We start from the raw sequence: 16,137 nt of genomic DNA, 5'->3' as shown, positions 1-16,137 counted from the left end.
AGAGCATACCATTTTGGCCTTCACTAATAGTATAAAATTTTTCAGCACTGTTTAAGCCATTCTAAGATGGATGGAGAATCCATTCTACTGTTCTTCCTGGTGGCAATAAAAATTACCTTCTGGGTAGTCACTTGCCCACTGTGTTCAGAAGAAGAATAACCTTTGCGGGGAGGGCAGTTCATTTTAAACATGGAATCATACGTATGGTATTGAAGAACACTGATAGTTTACATCGTAACAAAATTCTCTTTAAGGGAGTATAAAATTAGTGTCACTTTATATATTTTCATTGTCTTTTGAAGTTAAGAAAATCTGTTTGAGACAAATTCAGACTTGTTTTTAAGTGAAGGCTGCTAAGCTGTTCAGATGCTGGTAGCTAGTTAATACTTTTTAGAACAAGAAGTTGGCTTAAATCTATAGTTGGACAAAGAGCATGGAAAAACAATACATTTCACTCATTCCAACCATGTTTAATTGTGCGCAATTAAATCCAAACATTGCAGGCTTGCATGTTGTGGTGATGTGACTTGATATCGTTTGCATGATCACAACATCACCCAGAAGACTCAGCGCAGGTGCCAGGAGAAGATAAGCTGTACTGGGGCCCCAGCCATCAGAGCTCTATAAAGACTTTCCCAGTGCCAGCCCTTCCCCATCATTTGTGCTGCTTTGCCCAAGCACAAGCTATGCTGGGTTGGTATTTGATGTCAGCTAAACTCTGAGCACAAACTCCTTTGGGTTCATCTTAAACGTTGAGACTTACCTTGTCACAAGATGCAGTGGAACTGCCTTAGACTTCCATGCTGTTGTTAGTGTATAATTTAAATAGCCTAATGACTTATCTGAAGTGTCTGTGACTTTAAAAGTTTGTGATTTTCTAGCCAAATTGAAACCATAGTTTATTTTATTTTTTGACCATATAAAATCTAACTATTACTTTGCGTAACAGTTGTATTTTTATATAAATTCCTTGCTTTTTATATTTTGAAAAATTAAGAGCAACACTGAGTGCATGTTCTGTCATCAAAATAAGCAGCACAGGCGCTGTGCAGTTATGTATATAGACCTTTGAACATATCGCTAGATAAATGCACTCTGTGCATACTTGTATTGAGAGGGAAAACACACAGGCAGTGACTGCCATTTTCATTCGTTTGTAACTTTATAATGTTTTAGTGAATAGGAATATTTATAGTTCAGATTTGAATTAAAAAATGAAAACACTTGAATTATCCATGAGCAGCAGTGTCTGAAAAATATATTCAATACATGTATGCCACCTTTATTTTTTTCATGCTCAGGTAACTCAAAAGGAGTCTCACATAATTTTACTAAAATTCAAAAGCAAACAAACAGCTCACCTTCTCCCCAATTCTTTCTGGACAGTGAACAAGTATGAGAAACTTCAGGCCAAAGGAGTAATTTTGGAAGGAGCTATAAACCTCTGAAAATGCATTTATAATTAAAGTGACTCTTGCAGCACAAATATAACATCAATGTTGTCATGGTACTTGAATGACGTTTGCGTCATCATGTTAATGTTATTTCCCATACCAAACAAGACACATCTGGGAAGAAAAAAATGTGTAATTGTCACAGCTGAAATAATTACAGTTTACAATCAGTGAAGTGTGCGCATATTTTGTAAGGATCAGGAAGAAAGGGATAATAGCCATGAAATGGTAAACTCATTATATACTGGGTTCCGTGTTACATGTTTACATCTGGAAGGAGATTTCATGGCCGGTCTGAGGTAGATCTAGATGTTGGACAGTTCTGGTTCTGTGGATTGCTGATGCAGTCTAGTCACTTAAGGTTGAGGGTGAACCATGTCATATAAAACTTGTGGTGTTCTCTGAGATTGTAAGTAAGTGTAACAAAATTGAACTAATTAATTCAATTTTCTGGGTGTCAAACAAGTTTTGCTTTAGATATCCCCTGATTTAGGATATATTTTTTATTTTTTACTATAGATGAAAACAGGTTGATAATATCAGTTTTACTCCCACCGATGCGAGGATGAGGGATTGGGCGTAATGTATTTCAATAACTTTTCCTCCTCTACCTGTCACTTACATAAAACAATTTTGAGACAGGACCAAGAAATACTATACAATGGGGCATTCCAACAAACAGCAAAATAAGTCTCCCTTAGGTGAGTAACATTTTAGTCATCAGTCCTTCAACTGATTCCATGTTGAGGAACGCTCACTGATTTCACTGGGGCTCTGTGCAGGTGTAGGGATCTGACTGTGTGGAGTCAGCCGCAGAATCAAAGCCTTTTACATAGTAGTTCTGGACATATTTTGTTTGCAGTTGCAAGGAAGTAACACAGTCAGTGGTTAATCTGATACTGTAGTTGTGTGATTCTGTTGCAAATTGATATCTTATGAATGGTGGGCCAGTCTGCCTCCAATTTCTGTACCAACATCTCTGTTCTAAGAATGTAGCATATAATATCTATCAGGCATATTATTCCATACGCTCCTTTAAAACTTTGGAAATAAGCTGCTTAAGAGGGTTTCTATATGGACCGCTGGATCTGGTTTTAGTGATAAGGTATCACTTTTAGGTGCATGCAAAATAGTTTTGTTTTTATTTTGTGTTGCTGCAGCTGATTGAAGGACCTGAGAATATTTTTGAGGAAACAGTAGCTGACATTTGTAATCCTTTTATGGAATCAGATTTTGAAAAAAAAATTTTTTTTTGGTTAAAGCTGAACCTGAGTCCTACAAGAGGCATATCTAGGAGCTCTCTGGCTTTATCCCAGTCTTGCAAAAGAAGGGTAATAGTTGGATTATTCTTAGCACTATTGGGTAACTCTGGTTTTAAACTGAATTTTAGCCTCCGATCTATCATGAGAAATTATGTCTTGTTCAGTCATTTATTATGTTAATTCCCGTTTAGGCTAGAAATTGAAGTGGTCCCGTTCCATTACCACATGACCCAGCCAGGGACTTCAAGACAAGTGGGTGGTACCCCAGATGGGACAAAGTGAGCCCTAACTTTCTCCCTGGTCCTCTTTCATTTGTGATGGTAACTACATGGGTGGGTCATCAATGGACCTGCATTCAAATCCCTGTGTTCTGAAAGTGAGAGCCTCTGTTACATGAGCTCAAGGAGCAGTTCTCTTAGCTTCGAGACAATGGCATACACAGACCTTTCTGTGGCCTAACCACTCGTGGGTACAATGAGCCACACTATGTTCACGTGGCTTACATATAGGTACTGAGTTTCCAGCTTGGAAAGTTGAGACTCCCTACTTGGCCTGTCATCATTTACTAGGCTTCTTGTTTTTTCTCACAAAAATGGCTTAATGGGTAGAACCAGGAAGGTTTTTTTGTAACTGCACAGGAAGGACTTGAAAGGAGTAAAGTATTCTCCGTTAGTAGTATGTTCATTTTAATTAAATGAATGTTGCCCAATAGTATAATGAATGTTAACATGAGAATCTAATTTAGGCATTTAAAATCAAGCTTATTTGGAAATTGGACTGAATATTCCATAGTGAGAAACCAAATAGAAAGAGCCAAAAAACTTTCACTGAATTCATAATGATGTTGACTTCCCCCCCTTTTTTTTTAAATGCAGACTATGATGTTTTTCTTCAGCCATGACATCATTGTATTCAAGTCCTGTGTTTGTACACTATTTTTTTTCTAATTATCTACTGATTGTTATCAATTACAATTAAGCAAAATTGAAGTAGGACACTCTTCATCTGAAATAAAAGTGTGTACCACAGGAGACTGCACTGTTTTACCTGAACCAGTCTCTAAACTGTTTTAGTTAAATCAGTGTGTAAACCACTCATGGAAAAGCAAAGCTAGCAATTGTTAACCACACATAAACCAACATTCCAGTGTGCAACTTCAAAGCTGTTGAACAGCAACCTTGTTTTAAAGTATTTAACCACTTGGTTTAAAAATCTGTGTTTTTAAATGTATGATTTGAATTGCATAAATTGAGATGCTGTGATTCTTTAGCTGGTTATTGGGACAGGGCCTGTCTCTTTGTGTGTTTGCACAGCACCTAGCACAATGGGGCTCTGATCCTGATTGAGTCCTCTAATTGTTACTCCAATATGTCTAATAATAACTTTTCCCTTGAAGCCATGTCCTGAGTTGCAGAGTATATTTTGTGTTTTGCCATTTTGAGGTTTTGTTGTTTTTGCTGAAAACAAAAGAAGTGCTAATTCTAGAGATGCTATTCCCATGAGTATAGTTGTAGATTATTTTCAATGACATAATTTAGTTGTTAAAATTAGCTCTATATGAAACTTGGAAGAGGAGGTTTGTTTGTTTTTTCCCTTTGAAATGTTCCATATTGGTAAAAGGGGAAGAGAGCAGGATGAATCAAGAATTACTTTGCCTGTATGTAAATTAGGAGAAATATAAAAGGCAGTAAAGACAATGGTGTTGGGCTCACCCAAATCTGTTTCCATATATGCATCTTGCGTGAGTTGTGCATTGAGTATGTGGGGCAGCCACTGCCAACCTACTTAGCTTTTGGGTAACTGTTGAAAATACAATTATATGCCTCAACAGTGTTTGAAATCACTGATACTTTTAAACTAAAATACTGCACAATATGCAGTTTTAAAGCCTTCATAACTAAGTAAAAATGATCCAAAAGTAATCAGACCGATTGCTTAGGAATAACTTTTTAATTGAAGAGCTGTAGTGTCAATGATATACTAGCAATGATATACTAGAAAATTTCGCTTTTAAACATTGGCTGGCTTTCTCCATACCCTATTTTCTTGTTTTATATGTGTTGTCACTGTCTAACAGCATTATTTAAACCTATATTCACTATTTTAAAATATGGATTTTATCTTGTTCGCATGTCCTTCTGAATTTGTGAGTTGTTAGTGAGACCAGAGTACCTGTGAATTATTCCAGTGAAAAGGCAAACTAGAAGTCCATTCACTGCCTGGTTTGCACTTCAGCAAATATAAGGCTTGCCTTTCCTTCTCTTCCCCTCTCACCTCTGAAATGTGATGCTGGGAGTTGGCAGCTGCAAAAGAAGCATAACACTATTTTGATGCCTAAGGCCTAGCCTACGCAACAGAGTTAGATCGAAATAAGGTAGCTTACGTCGACCTAACTCTGCAAGTGTCTACACTAAAATGTAGCTCTCACCAATGTAACTTGCTCACTACACCGACTTAATAACTCCACCTCTGCGAGAGGCATAGCGCTTACGTTGATGTAGTTATGTTGACACAGTGTCAGTGTACTCTGTGTTGTTTACATCAACTGTTACTGCCTTTCAGAAACAGTTCCACAATGCATCATGCCGGCAGTTAAATCAGTGCAAGCGCTCCCGGTGAGGACGTGCACTGCCGACACAAGGAGCGTTGTGTGGACATGTAAAACTGATTCAATTATTGTGGTGGCTGTACGTCAATGTAACTTAGGTCGACTTAATTTTGTAGTGTAGACTTTCTTTCGAGTGTATCAACCATAGAAGCAACCAGTACTGTCACCTGTTCAGCTGAAATGATGTTAGCACAGGTGGGAGTCTTAGCATAGAAAAGGCCTCAATGGCCAGATCATTTTTTAACCACAGTGTTGATTAAACATGCCTTAAGTAGATGTAATTAAGTGGTGATAAAATCAGATCTGGCTGCAGGAGCCTACTATTACCACTGATGCTAGCTGGGAATTGTTTTATAAACCTTCCAGATTTAGAGATGGTCTAAAGGTTTAGAGAAAGACGGACAGACAAAAAGCCCTATACTGGAAGTCTTGGATACTTTCAAGTGGACCAATAAGATGGACCTACTTAGTACTTAGTGCATGTGTCAATGCGTTTTGTTGCTTTCTTTGTAGATATGAACCTTATTGTGACTATCTGCAGCTACAATAGTACACATATGTGCTCTAATTGTATAGATGGTGGGTCTGCCTCTTGCTACTGGAGAGATTTTGCCTTTTTAAAAAATTATATAAACAAAAGCCCTATCAAAATCATAAAGAGAAATCTATGCACATTTAATCTCAAATCATACATTAAAATACTGTGTAGTTCAGGATAGAGACCTACATATCAGATAATGCTGATACGTGCCCAAGTCACTGTTAGTATTAAACTGGCTTCTGTTGACTGCTTTACTATTTAAAATAAAAGTTGTACTGGCAGAATATAGAAGTCTATACTTGCATGAACTTTTTTCTGATCTCAAATGGAAAAATCTAGAAAAGGCCTGAATCCTTTTAAATGGTTTATACATTTGAAAAGATCTGACTCTTTTATGCAGTAGGTAACTAATTTAGGTGCTCAAAACTGCATTATGTATCAAATATTAGTGCCGATTCAGTGAGTGAGGGGAAAGATCAACAGTATTTGCCATTTTTATTCTGTCCCACCCCATAAATACTATAATTCAGAATTGCATGAAAGCTGTGGAACTTCTGGTCTTGTGCTGTTGTGTCCTCTTGCTGTTTAATGATGTATTTAAAAAAAGAAAAGCTGAAGGCTTTTTAAGGAAGTTTTGTTTGCTTTACAGCAGTAGTTCAGGTGTTGTGTGTTCTGGAAGATTCTATGGCCCTGTGTGCATTATGGAATTTTAATAAAGATTTCTGGACAAAGGAAATCTTTATTAAAGAGTAGGGCTGTCGATTAATAGCAGTTAACTCATGCGATTAACTCAAAAATATTAGCAGCGATTAAAAAAATTAATCACGATTAATCGCACTGTTAAACAATAGAATACTACCTGAAATTTATTAAATATTTTGGATGTTTTTCTACATATTCAAATATATTGATTTCTGTTACAACACAGAATACAAAGTGTTCACTTTATATTATTATTATTATTAATTAATTATAAATATTTGCACTGTAAAAATGATAAGCAAAAGAAATAGCATTTTTCAGTTCACTTCATACAAGTACTGTAGTGCAATCTCTTTATAGTGAAAGTGTAACTTACAAATGTAGATTTTGTTGTTGTTACATAACTGCACTCAAAAACAAAACAATGTAGAACTTTAGAGCCTACATGTCCACTCAGTCCTCCTCCTTATTCAGCCAATTGCTAAGACAAACAAGTTTGTTTACATTTACAGGAGATACTGCTGACTGCTTCTTATTTACAATGTCACCTGAAAGTGAGAACAGGCATTCACGTGGCACTTTTGTAGCCAGCGTTGCAAGGTATTTACGTGCCAGATATGCTAAACATTCATATGCCCCTTCATGCTTTGGCCACCATTCCAGAGGACATGCTTCCATGCTGATGATGATCGTTTAAAAAAATAATGCGTTAATTAAATTTGTGACTTAACTCCTTGGGGGAGAATTGTATGTCTCCTGTTCTGTTTTACATGCATTCTGCCATACATTTCATGTTATAGCAGTCTCGGATGATGACCCAGCACATGTTAGTTTTAAGAACACTTTCACAGCAGATTTGACAAAATGCAAAGAAGGTACCAATGTGAGATTTCTAAGGATAGATACAGCACTCGACCCAAGGTTTAAAAATCTGAAGTGCCTTCCAAAATCTGAGAGAGATGAGGCATGGAGAATGCTTTTAGAATTCTTAAAAGAGCAACACTCTGATGTAGAAACTATAGAACCTGAACCACCAAAAAGAAAATCAGACTTCTACTGGTGGCATCTGACTCGGATGATGAAAATGAACATGTGTCGGTCAGCTCTGCTTTGGATCGTTATCGAGCAGAACCTGTCATCAGCATGGACACATGTCTTCTAGAATGGTGGTTGAAACATGAAGGGACATATGAATCTTTATCACATCTGGCACATAAATATCTTGCGATGCTGGCCGGCTACAACAATGCTATGCGAACGCCTGTTCTTACTTTCAGTTGACATAAACAAGACGTGGGCAGCATTATCTCCTGCAAATTGTAACCAAACTTGTTTGTCTGAGCGATTGGCTGAAGTAGGACTGAGTGGACTTGTAGAGTTTTACATTTTTATTTTTGAATGCAGTTATTTTTTGTACATAATTCTACATTTGTAAGTTCAACTTTCATTATAAAGAGATTGCACTACAGTACTTGTATTAGGTAAATTGAAATATACTATTTCTTTTTTTACAGTGCAAATATTTGTAATAAAAAATAAATATAAAGTGAGCACTGTACGCTTTGTATTCTGTGTTGTAATTCAATATATTTGAAAATGTAGAAAACATCCAAAATATTTAAATAAATGGTATTCTATTATTGTTTAACGGTGCGATTAATCATGATTAGTTTTTTTAATTGCTTGACAGCCCTATTAAAGAGTCAGCATTCGCCACACCTTTGATTAAGGTCTTGTGAGCATATAATACACACACAGTCATAGAATTTACGGTGAGAATGGACCACCAGATCATCATCATCTGCTCTGTGATATGCAGAATGTTGTCCAGCAACAGCAGGGATGACTAGACTTGACGTTCATGGTATTTCTAAGGCCTTTTCTACACTGGAGATTTATCCCAATTCTAGCCATCCATGAATAGCCATCTGTGTAACTGCACTGGTATGAGCCCCTAGTTAGATAGGGCAAGCCAAGCAGTGATTTTTCACCATTAGAGATTACTGCAATTACAACCAGGGTATGCTGCTCCTGCAGTGCAAATCACAGCTTTCCATTTCTATATTAGACTGGGGTTGCACAAGTGTTGCTACATCGGTGGCCAGAATTCCTAATGCAGAAAAGGTCTAAGATTTAAAACAAACAAACAAAAATCAGAAACACCTAAAAAGGCAGAGGCAGGAATTTATTTATGAATCATAAAAAAACAAAGGCGGGCACAAGCCAGACTCTTTAAAAATCCTTTGTAGCTCACCTGTAAATCTTTCTGCATTTAAGAAACTGAAAGAGAGATTCCCTCTCATGAGGGTTTATTCCAAGGGTGTGTATTTGGAATTTGACTTGCTTACACCAGTATTAATGGCCGGCCTCCAATGAAGCTACACCGAGGCATACCCAAGTGTAGGCAAGGAAAGCCATGATTTGTGCCAATGAAGCTTGCCCCAGACAGTATTGGCCATTGATTGTTGGATATGGGCCAATTCCCAGTATAGACATTTCACTTTCTGAGGCATTTAAGCCCCAATCTAGCAAAGGTCTTAACTACATGTGTAAATTTAAGAAGGTGAGCAGTGGTATCATGGATTTTAAAGAGAAAAGCCTATATCTAAGATCAGTAATGCCCCAGTCTTGCAGACATACCTGTGAATAGTCCCTTTCACTTCATTGGGACTACTGGCATGCATAAGGTTACTCACATGTGCAAAAGTTGGCAGAACTGGGGCCTCAGACAGCATCCTGGAACCTAGCCCCTGGTTTTTATGCTTCATGGATCAAACTTAGAATGGTGACCTAGTCTCCTATTGCCAGATAGGAAATTGACATGAACAACACTGAGAGGGATGGATAGATTCTTTTTCTTTTTTTTTTTTTTAATTACTTGGAAGCCTAAATCACTCAGGGTACACTTTTTAGAAGCAACTATGTACCTAAAAACCCAGAAAAGAGGAGAGAGACTGTCCCAATCTCTAGTCTTCAGCTGTAAAATCTTTTGGTTGAGTAGGTGTTCTAAAACAGTACTGTAGTATCTGAATGATCCCACAAAATTTAGCTCATGCTAATTAGATAGTGAAAGGATTACTATTTAACTTTCCCCCAAGCCTTTATAAAAGATGGAACAAAATTGTTAAATATTCTCAATATGTGGCCCCAAACCTGAGAGGTATGGAAATTTTTTTAAAAAAAGTAAAAATCTTAAATTGAGTTAGAGGAAGCTATCAGACAATGTAATTTACAGAGTGAAAAATTAGTGGAGCCCATTACTCTCTAGGATTCCTTCTTCCCCAATCCTTAGTTATTTTTCATATCTGTAACATTATGTGGATTTTTCCCTCAACAGTAAATAGGAAATGATTGTATTTGTTCATGCAGCTCTTGGGCTTGAAGCCATTAGATGCCACTTAGTGCTATTCTCTTATCCAGCCTTCACTTGGTATGTTTTTAGTCTAATTATACTCTGAATATTTATGACTGAATAGGCAAGGAAACCAGTATTTATTTGGCATAGAGTATTAGTGAAAAAACATCCCCCATTAAATTTCTTGAGAACAAGTTGTTCCCCAAAAAACACCTATGTAATCTTTTCATAAACTTGGAGAGTATAAGTAGTCATGTTACACATTAGATAGTGTTGGCTTTAATTCAGTCCAGGCCAACAAATAGTTTTCAGTTAAACCGTCTATATTTTGTGTTCTGTTTAGTTATTCTGAAAGGGAACAGATAATTACTGTTCTACTTAAATACTTACCAAGTTAAATTTCCCATTTATGAACCCTGCTGTTCTCATGAAAAGACTTGGTGTAGTAAATCGACTGTTATACATTCTCACTGGGTAGCACAGCTAACAGTAAAGCTGGCTTCAAAGATTTACCACTTCCCATACTTACTTGAGCCATCCATGCATTAGTGAGAACATTTTAGACTGGTAGCTCTTATTACCTTTTTACAGCTGCAGTAGGGGTTGTCAGTATTTCCATTGTGAACTTATCTTTGTGCACTGTAATACATAGAAATCATGACATGAGAACCTGAACTCTGAAATTTCTTGCTATTTTAAATTTGTCAACTGTGATTCTGTTAACGTGGGGTTTGTACTTAATGAATCATTATATATAATCTCTGCACAGAACCCCCCTCAATGAGCCACTGTGTATCCAGCTCCCCCCCCCCCGAATTCTCACTGAGCTGCCTGCACCCAGATTGCCCCCCACAAAACCCTCTCACTCCACACCTGGATTCTCGCACACTAAGCCCCTCCATACTTGGATCCTGCTGAGCTGAGTCTGCCTGCCCACACCTGGTGTACCTGGCATGGAGGGGCAGGACCCTGGGGTGTTTCCGGGGCAGGCCCTGCCCTTGCGCTTTCTTAAGGTTGGGTGCAGCCTCACTGCGAAGTCCATGTCCCGGGGTGGGGTGTGTGGGGGGTGTTGTATGGTGGTCTTCCATCTTCATGCAACCAGTGGCTTGTGCTTCCCCACTGCCATGCTGGAGCCTCCACGTTTATTTATCAACAAAATTTGCAGAATTTTAAAATATTGTGTGCAGAATTTTTATTTGCTTAGCGCAGAATTCCCTCAGGAGTAGTGTGGCTGTAAAAACATAATTGTGTGTAAATGTTGATATTTTTCATGTCCGTTTTCTTCTAGGACTGCAAGTTTCACAGTTCATGCAATCCTAGGATATTGCAGTGTGTGGTCCAATCAAATATCACTTATTCTTTAATTTTAAAATAGCTGGCTGATCTGAAAATATTACTTACATTAAAAAACATTTTTATTGAAACTTTCCCTTTCTCTAGAAAAACTTCAGTGATAAGCAACGTCAAAGGATACGGAAATCAGTGGAAAAACGTTATTTAAAATCTGTGTGAAGACTTTTAAACAGTCATAGTGAGCCTGACCATAACACCATTAGCTCCCTAGCTAAAGTGCTCCATTTGGAACTGATCAGGGTGTTGTGGTTGAACACCAGTTTGAATTGACTGTACTTTGATGTGAGAGTGAGTCAGATAACATATGAATTCAGCTGGTCAAGACATGGGCTAAATTAATCTTTACCAAAAATAACAAAAGGATTTATGTCTTCCTGGGAAGAATTCAGATTTTGCGTATAACCAAAAATGGGTGACAGCAATCCTTACTTGGGAAAACATCAATCTGCTTCTTGGGTTAAACTTTCCACTGCCAGCAGCAGGTTGGAGTCAGCAGAATGCCTAGCCCTCTGGAACGTGTCTCTCCAGCAATCCACCAGAGTCTGAGTTTAATGAGCTTCAGAAACAGTGCATGATTAGCTCTTCGATCAAGCCTTTGAAAAATTTTAGTTAGGGCATTGGGGATTTGTGTGTGTGTGACTGAGCTAAGGGTTTCATTGCTAGCCTTTTAATCTGAAAGCTTTGTGTGTGACTGTTTTACAGTTGTTCTTATGGGCGTAAGGCACCTGCGTGCTTGGCTGTAGGCATCCAAGTAAATGTCTGAATTAAAAAAGTAAAAGCAGTCTAGTGATGTTGAAGAGGAAGACAGGACTTGTAATCATTTCTGTTCCAGCACCTCTCAAGATTTTCTCCTATAATCTGCCTTTCCCTTTTGGGAGCCCTGGTGGTGTTTTTTAAAGCAGGTCGACTTCTCTAGCACAGGTGCAAACTGTCATAGTTTGAACAAATGAGTTCTTGAAAATCTGCACTTAGGTGTTAGAGCCTTAAAGTGTGTGTGTGTCACACACGTGAAGGCCAAGGTTTTATGTGAACCTTAGAAAGGAATAATTCTACAAAAACAAGGAGAAATTATGCAAAATCTAAAACGTAATCCAGTTAGTCACAATATACTAGGACAGGGGTGGGCAAACTTTTTGGCCTGAGGGCTGCATCAGGTTTCGTAAATTGTATGGAGGGCCGGTTAGGGGAGGTTGTGCCTCCTCAAACAGCCAGACGTGGCCGAGCCCCCACCCCCATCCCCCCCTGCTTCTCGCCCCCTGATGCCCCCCCCCGACTCCTGCCCCATCCAACCTCCCCTGTTCCCTGATGGCCCCCCACCCTGGGACTCCTGCCCCATCCACACACCCCTGCTCCCTGTCCCCTGACCGCCCCTGGAACCCCTCCCCTTGACTGCCCCCCGTCGCCCCATCCAACCCCCCTCCTTCCTGACTGCCCCCTGGGATCCCTGCACCCATTCATCCTCCCCCATTCCCCACCTCTGACTACCCCAACCCATATCCACAACCCTGACCACCACCCTGAACTCCCCTACCCTCTCAACCCTTCCTGCCCCCTTACCACGCTGCCTGGAGCACTGGGTCAGGCTGCGGCTCTGCAGCTGTGCTGCCCAGCTGCCCAGAGCATTGCACCGGCGGCGTGGTGTGGCTTGCTGAGGTTGCGGGGGAGGGGGAACAGCAGAGGAGGGGCCGGGGGCTAGCCTCCCGGGCCCGAAGCTTAGGGGCTGGGCAGGAGGGTACCGCGGGCCATAGTTTGCCCACCTCTGTACTAGGCTAACAGTGGGGTAGATGAGATGTTTTTAAAAAATTGCTTTCCTCCTCATGGCCCTGCCTGGAATCACTATATGATTGAACCTTACAGGAAATTGTAAACTCTGATGTTAGTTATCGTGAGTAATGACTAGTTTCTTTTGTTACACTGAGATTACATTTTCCTCTCTTGTGATTTGTGAAAGGATAGACCCTATGTTAAATTAGAATCCTACAGACTGGGATTTCTTGTTAATTCAAAATGTGGCAGTTGAATTTCAAGGAATGCACTTGTTAATATGAGTACTTTTGTTGTAACCTATTTAAACACACAAGTTTTCCACCTTTCACATACTTAAGCCTTGCTGCTAATGTGACCATTCTCCATATCTGCTTCTCATTTTTTAGAAAATGTGAGAGACTAATTGACTTGCTTTAGGTGGCAAATTCTTCACATTACACTACTAACAATAGGTGTTTCTCTACATTGTAGCACAAATGTGCATATTGTTGTGGACAGCAACTAAAGTAGTTTAAATGTTCTGTTTTTCATATGATTTATGTTTGTTTTTCTAGCTCTTGAGTCATAGTGAAAATATGTTCCTTATGCTAAGTGCAGATTAAAGGGTACATATTAGGCTATAAAGTTGGTTTTTGATGATGCAGCCTACTTTTCTCTTTCACAATGAGTAATTTTTCATCAAAATACAGTCTTCAGATCTTGATGGCAAGGTCCCAAATTGCAAAGCCAACTGAGTCATTTTCTTACACTGTTTTTTTTTTTGTCCTGAGAGGTGAAGTTGGTTTCTTATCGGTTGCAGTAATATTTAAGATACATGACACAACATAAAAGTGGTTGTCCTTTGCTTGACATAGTAACCCAAGTTTGCTCTTAAAATTAACAAAAGAAGAGTTTGTAAACTTGTTTAAAATGTACTGTTGCATAAGCATAACACTTTAAAAAAGAATGGTACTTTGTGCACCACTGTGTGGATTATGAAGGCTAATTTAGATTTACAAATGGCTGACTAAAAAGCTCCTCCACCAAATTGTTACTTGTAAAATATACTAAAAAATGTATAACTGTTTTAGAATAGAATAGTAATGCTCTTGATGGCTCTTAACTCAATTTGAAACACTATTCACTTAGTGGAGGAAAATGGAATGTTCCAGAGTTACATCAGCTTTATTTATTTATTTTTTCCAGGTCACTCCAAGATCTGAGACCCCCATAAACAGTGTCAGTAACAGTTTGGAAAATGCACTACATACGTCAGCACATTCCATTGAGGAGTCGTTACCCAAGAGGTCTTCAGGAAAACACTCCAAAGGTGGGTCCCAACTTGCTTTGCATAATTCACATTGTATATCTCTAATTGCTTTAAGGAAGTATTTTATAATCCTGACCCAAGACTGTAACTGTGTTTCTTTGCTAACTTGTTGAATTTAGCAAGGATAGCACACGGAATGTAGAATGGTCATTGGAGAAAGTCGTCTTAGTCTTCCAATAAATAGTTACATTTATATAGTAAGAGAGACATTCTGCTGGGCAGTTAGCAAGAATGTTGCTTACAACTTAACCCCCTTTTAACTCTTTTGACAAATGATGTCTTCGCGAAAACTAAATGTCTCTTGATTTGTTTAAGTAGTTGGTAGTCCATATATCTTGTCTTTGTACAAGTAGTTAATTGATATATTTTAGTATAAAAATGTTTGCTATGGTCAGTGTTGCTGTTCTTAGAGACAAGACAACGGGTAGAAGAGCAGCTATGTTTTGGTGTTCTGTTTTGGTTTTCAAGAGGACATTCCTGTGTGTGCAGTAAGGAGGGGTGGAGAGAAGGAGAATCAGTCGACCCTTGGCACCCTCCTTCCCCCAGCCATACAACCCCTATTGTTCTGGTCGTTTGCTAACTCTGAAAACTGAATGTTCATCCAAAATCACTAGGAGTTTAATTTAATGCTGCATTGCCAGTAGGTAATAATAAATGTACAGACCTTTCAGTGTCCAACATCTGTGTGTAAGTATACCTTTCATGTTGAGATCGGTTATTTAAAAAAATGTTTGAGGAATGTTGGTGGTGGATGGGGAGCTAGCAGAGATTGTGCTCACACTTTGACCTTTGTACTTGTAGCAAACTGATACGTCGCCATGGGTGTAGTCAGCCTCATGGGAGGTTGGTATAGGAAGGAACAGTTCTAGTCATTTAATGGTACATTCAATGGGGGCACAAGCAAAATAATAAGGTTTCCTGAAATTTTGAGTTGTGGAGAGCAACGTCCCTTTCCACTCCCATCCCTTTGGCTTATGCTTAGAAATACTCAATCTCCTTTACTTTAGATCAGCAACACCCAGAATATGAGTTCACTATTTTTTTTTATTGCAGGCAGATAGGGTGACCAGACCAGATGACAGGAAGTAAATTTGGGGGGGGGGCAAAAAAAAAAAAAAAAGGCCGAGTGCTGCCGGCGGAGCGCAAAAAAAAAAAAAAAAAACTGCCGGCGGAGTGAAATATCAGGACAAACAGCTAAAAATTGGGACATCTAGTCACCCTACAGGCAGAGAAATAGTGAATAGAGAGTGAAGGAGCAGTATTGGACCAAGAGGTTCTCACCCCTCAGCAGCTGCGGAGCATGCTTCAAATGGAGGATCTGCTCAAAGGGGAATTCTGACAGTCAGGCAGAGAGTGGCGATGTGGGGATGAATAGGAATGAAGGAGAGGCTATCCAAAGGTAGGAAGACAGTTTTCAGCTTCTGGGGACAGAGCTATCCACAGGAGAAGGATTTGGTTGTGGTTTTACGCACAATCCAGGAGGGTAAGGGCCTGACCCTTTCTCCTGACCCCACTCCCTACTGAGATAGAATAACTGAACACTGGGAGGAGAGCTAGGGAATACGTATTTGACCATGTGAGCTGCTGAGACTGGGAACTCCCCACTGGAGTGGGGAGAGGACTGAAGAGAGAGCAGGGAGTTAGGAAGCAGCATGGGGGGAGGCTAGTTAGGTACATTAGAAAGAGACAACTGAGGCACTTAATGCCACTCCACTGGGGCCCTTAGCGGAGACTGGTGGAGATGGAGGTCCTGGGTCCCACCTACTGGCTACCGCCAGGAGAACTC

The 16,137-nt window shown here is 39.3% G+C and overlaps 1 protein-coding gene across 1 annotated transcript in view; it reads left to right on the top strand.

Annotated features, from left to right (window-relative positions):
• ZCCHC14 (zinc finger CCHC-type containing 14) overlaps positions 1–16,137 on the top strand; it is an 85,809-nt gene that overhangs the window by 1,925 nt on the left and 67,747 nt on the right. Inside the window, exon 2 of the mRNA XM_008168623.4 lies at positions 14,228–14,351. Coding sequence (XP_008166845.2) covers positions 14,228–14,351 — 124 coding nt within the window. The remainder of the gene's footprint in view (positions 1–14,227; positions 14,352–16,137) is intronic.

This window comes from Chrysemys picta, chromosome 14 (genome assembly GCF_011386835.1).
Source record: "Chrysemys picta bellii isolate R12L10 chromosome 14, ASM1138683v2, whole genome shotgun sequence".
NCBI lineage: Eukaryota > Metazoa > Chordata > Testudines > Emydidae > Chrysemys > Chrysemys picta.
This window is presented reverse-complemented; position numbering and strand designations above follow the sequence as displayed.